The sequence below is a fragment of the Humulus lupulus genome, chromosome 9 (genome assembly GCF_963169125.1).
Source record: "Humulus lupulus chromosome 9, drHumLupu1.1, whole genome shotgun sequence".
NCBI lineage: Eukaryota > Viridiplantae > Streptophyta > Magnoliopsida > Rosales > Cannabaceae > Humulus > Humulus lupulus.
Genome location: NC_084801.1, coordinates 120,669,117 through 120,673,401, shown reverse-complemented (window position 1 = coordinate 120,673,401; position 4,285 = coordinate 120,669,117). Strand labels below are relative to the sequence as shown.

The window sequence follows — 4,285 nt, the reverse complement described above, 5'->3', positions numbered from 1 at the left end:
TAAGATTTGAAAACATAAACACATGGTTACAATTGTTTTGGTTGGTTTTGGTTTGTACGGTCGGTTTGCTACTAACTTATAAACCGATCGACTTAATATCGATTTTTGCCAAGGCAGTTTCAATAGTTTTCGGTTCCATTAGTTTCGATTTTTCGATATTCGAGCAGTCAGTTTGAGCAATTTATTCGGTTATTATTTTTATTTTTTTGCACATACCTCTAACCCTCTAATATCACAGGGAGATCCATATTTCCCACCCGCCCCATTAAGGGGCGAGGCTAGACCCCACAAGGCATTTGTGTAACACTAGTTTTGCAATGAATAATATAATATTAAAATTTTATAAATTTAAAAAAATAGAGTGTAGATTATTTAATGTAGCCAAAAATGAAAAAGGAAAAAAATAAAACAATTATTATAACATGTTAGGGGTATAGCTATAGGGTTGTATTTGTATATAGCCGTGACCCAGAGGTGTTAGATGTGAACGATCTATAAATGTTAATACAATAATAAATGCATATGGTTGGTTGACTCTCTCCCTCCCTCCTTTTTAATAACCAGACACCTCACTCTCGTCTCTTCCGTTTCTCTTCTTCTTCTCACTCTCTCACTGGAAACGACGCCGTTCCCAGAAAACGACATTCCTCGAACAATGCCCTTTTAAGCGCAACCAAAACCAGACCAGAGAAAGTTCATAAGCTCAAATGGGTTGCTGTGCGAGCACAGGAAATGGCAAGTTCTCACCCCAAAGCCACAAGCTTCAGGCTCCGAGATCCGACAGCCGAGCTGACCCACCACCATCGGCGGAGGAGGAGACTGTCAAGGAAGTTCTCTCGGAAACTCCCAGGCCAAGACCGAAGCTTGAAGACGAACTCGAAGACGAAGAACAAGTGAAGAAGAATATCCCAAACCCCAAGCCCTTACCAGTTCTCTACCCCATTATCAAACTGAGCAAGGAGGAGAAGACGAAGATCCAGAAGACGGCGCCGTTTTACCACCACACGGCGGAGGAGGAGATCTCGGAGGAGGTCTCTGAGATTTGTAGCTTGAGGAGCGAGAGCGTCTCCGCCACCACGACTCTTACCCGAGACGACAACGACGACGACGAAGTAATCGGTAATGGTGCTGCTAATAGAGTTTACAGGTCGCCATTGAAGCTACCTAACAAGAACCGATCGTTTTCGGGTGATTTGGGAAGAGTTGGCAAGTCCCCGACGAGGAGATCGAACCAATCTCCAGGCAGGAGAAACGGGTCGGGTCGGATGGTTCAGGGCAGAGACCACCCAGCTCAGAACATGAACCGTCGTGGGTTGAGGACGGCGAATACGACGGAGCATCCTCCGCCGCCGCACTACCAGCGACGGGACTACTCCGGTGAAGGGTCTGCTCCTCGAAGGTCAAGGTCCCCTGCTACTAGATCAAACATGGGTCGGAGCCCATCAGCCGGAAGAGCGGGTAGATCACCGGGTCGGGGCGGGGCGGGGCATATTGACCCGAGAATGGAGGAGGGGAAGTGGCCACCGGCTAGAACAACTACGAATAATTCTACTACTACAGATGAGTCACTTGATAACCCTTTAGTTTCCTTGGAATGTTTCATATTTCTATGATTATATATATAATTGTGTATATATATATATATGAATATTTCTGGGGAATGTTTTGTAATGTTGGGTTGAAAATAGTTGCCGGAGTTAGTGGAGCTCCGATCGGGTACGGCTAGTACTCTCTTTAAAAGTTTTTATTGGGGGTTTAAATGTAAATAATCATGATGGTAAAGGTCAATTTGGGGATTTGGGAAAGATTTGGTCAGTCTGGGGGCCATTAGTATTTAGTAGTGTAATTGAATTGGCCGTTAAATTTTGTTTTTGTGACATTTCTGATTCTGAACCAACTTTTCACTGCTTTTTTTTCTTGCATTATACTACTCAAATCATATATGTGTACAACTAAGAATTATTTATTTAAGTGAAAAAAAGCATTAAAAAATTCTTTACTATTTACATATATAAAAAATAATTAATTCATATTGGAATATACTTTTTGATTAGTTATAAATTAAAATTAGTTTCTCACTAAGTGATAATAATTATCTGAACTTAGAGGGAGGCAATGTAGTTCAGCTTTCTTTGTAGAAAAAACTTGTAATAATTCTATGAATGTTATAAAAAATGTATATGTATTGTGCTACATAAAATAAAATGTTTATATAAGATTATTTGAGGAAACACAAACATCCCAAAAAAAAATAATTTGAGACAATAATTTAATTATAAAAACTTTGTATTCGGGCGCACATAATAAATAGCTAATATAGATATTTTTTTATTGAAATTAAAATTACTCTATCTACATTTCCTCTAAATTATAATTTTTTTAATTATGAAAAGATAAAAATAAAATTGATCCCAACATTATGATTAAATCATTACTCTATAATTAAGACAAGAGAGATCACAAGGTTTGCATTACAATATTATAACTAGTCATGCACGAGACTAAATTAAAATTATGGAAAAATTAGTGTTTTTTTTTTCTTCTAAAAATCAGTACATATATGATATTATTTATTGGGTTTAGGACATAGTGACTCTTCAATTAATTTTGTATTATTTCATCTGCAACACCGGAATATAGGCATACATTTTTTTTCTTCCATAAATTAGAATGTATACTCGTTAAAAAAAAAGTAATAAATATGTCAAAAATAACTTGGAGCAAATCACTATTTTATTGAAATATAAGGGCTTCATTAAAAAAAAAGGGAGGCAAATTTAATGAACACTTCACAAAATCCATGAGGATTGATTGATTTGGGGGTATGTTCTAATGTTTGATTTTGTTTCATAAATTTTCTAATAGTGTTATAATGGTCAGTGTTAAGTGTAGTAATAACAATAATAAAATAGAATTTGATTGTTTAGTAGGAATAATAATGTCCTTTATAATGAAGAGGCATAGGATTCCATATCCAAACTCCAAAGATGTTAAATCCTTTGTCGTTTTCGATATGAATTGCATACATATGCATGCCACTTTGTGGGACTACCATGTTTACTCTTCCCTAGTTTTTAGTATTATATTAAATAAATAAAGTAATATAGAAAAAATGGATATTTTTTTAGAACATTTGGCTATGTATGTATACCTTACTGCAGATTTATCATTTTTTTAATGCTATTTTAAGAAATGATATTTTTTTGTAATTCTCTACGAAATAATCTTTCAAGTAAAGTAACGAGCATATTTTGACACAATGTTGACAAACTATTATTTTGTAAATAATTATCAAAAGATAATTATTAAAGTGTGACTATATTAAAAAAAGTTATATAATTTACAAATCGCATAAATACTAAAGTAGCATTGCACTCTTGCGTCATTATTTGACAGTATACTCTACTTAAATATATTATATTGTAATATTGTATAAATAATTAGTATTGTTCATGAGAAAAGAACACAATAGAGTTGTTCTATTATTTCTTTTAGTAAAATACTTTATATTATTATTAATATTTTCAAGTGGATACATTATTGTGTATACATTATTCTTATATTATATTTGACCACAGAGGTTAAAAAAGAAGAATGAGAGAATATGAGTGAGAGTAGTGCAAAAATTCATAGTTTGATGAGAACAAAAACAACAAAATTCTTTCGTGATCCAACAAATTTTTTTTTCCAAAAATATAAAGATGAGATTATTTCTCCCATAATTTCAATATAAAACTATATAAAAGAAAATTAATATCATCCCCATTTATTATTATACTCCATTTATCTATCTATCCCTCTTTATTTTCTTTTTCTTTTTTATCAAACATACCCTTTAGTTATACTATTCTTAAAAAATTATAAAATTGAAACTATTATACAAAGTACATGTATAAATGATACTTGAGGAAAGAAGGAAGGTTTAATAATTAGGAGTGAGGAGCATTGTGATATGGAAAAGTGAGTTATACCTTTTTGACCATGTATGTAGGCAATGACAGCATGGTGTGGAATTGAATAATTAAAGTTGGTCCACACCCACGCACAAAAAACCAAATCATATTATTTGGATTCGGTGTAAATCTAATACTATCTATTATCTAATCTATTAACAGCCTTGTTCATATAAATAGGGAGGGGTTATACTATTGGAAGGTATCTTTATTGTTTTCACTATATGGATTCACTGTAAATTAATTGTTTTTTAATAGATATATAGTGTAATTATTTAGAAAATAATCTATTTTTTTACAATGAATAATTTAGAGCACCAAAATTCGAATAA

At 33.2% G+C, this 4,285-nt stretch overlaps 1 protein-coding gene across 1 annotated transcript; it reads left to right on the top strand.

Annotated features, from left to right (window-relative positions):
• The first annotated feature begins 707 nt into the window (after positions 1–707).
• On the top strand, positions 708–1,613 carry LOC133799987 (uncharacterized). The gene has a single exon (XM_062237970.1). It carries the CDS (start codon positions 708–710, stop codon positions 1,611–1,613), a length of 906 nt encoding a protein of 301 aa, XP_062093954.1.
• The last annotated feature ends 2,672 nt before the right edge of the window (positions 1,614–4,285 follow it).

Excerpts from the sequence above, each read along its gene's own strand:
- LOC133799987 (XM_062237970.1), top strand. The coding sequence starts at position 708 with ATGGGTTGCTGTGCGAGCACAGGAAATGGCAAGTTCTCACCCCAAAGC.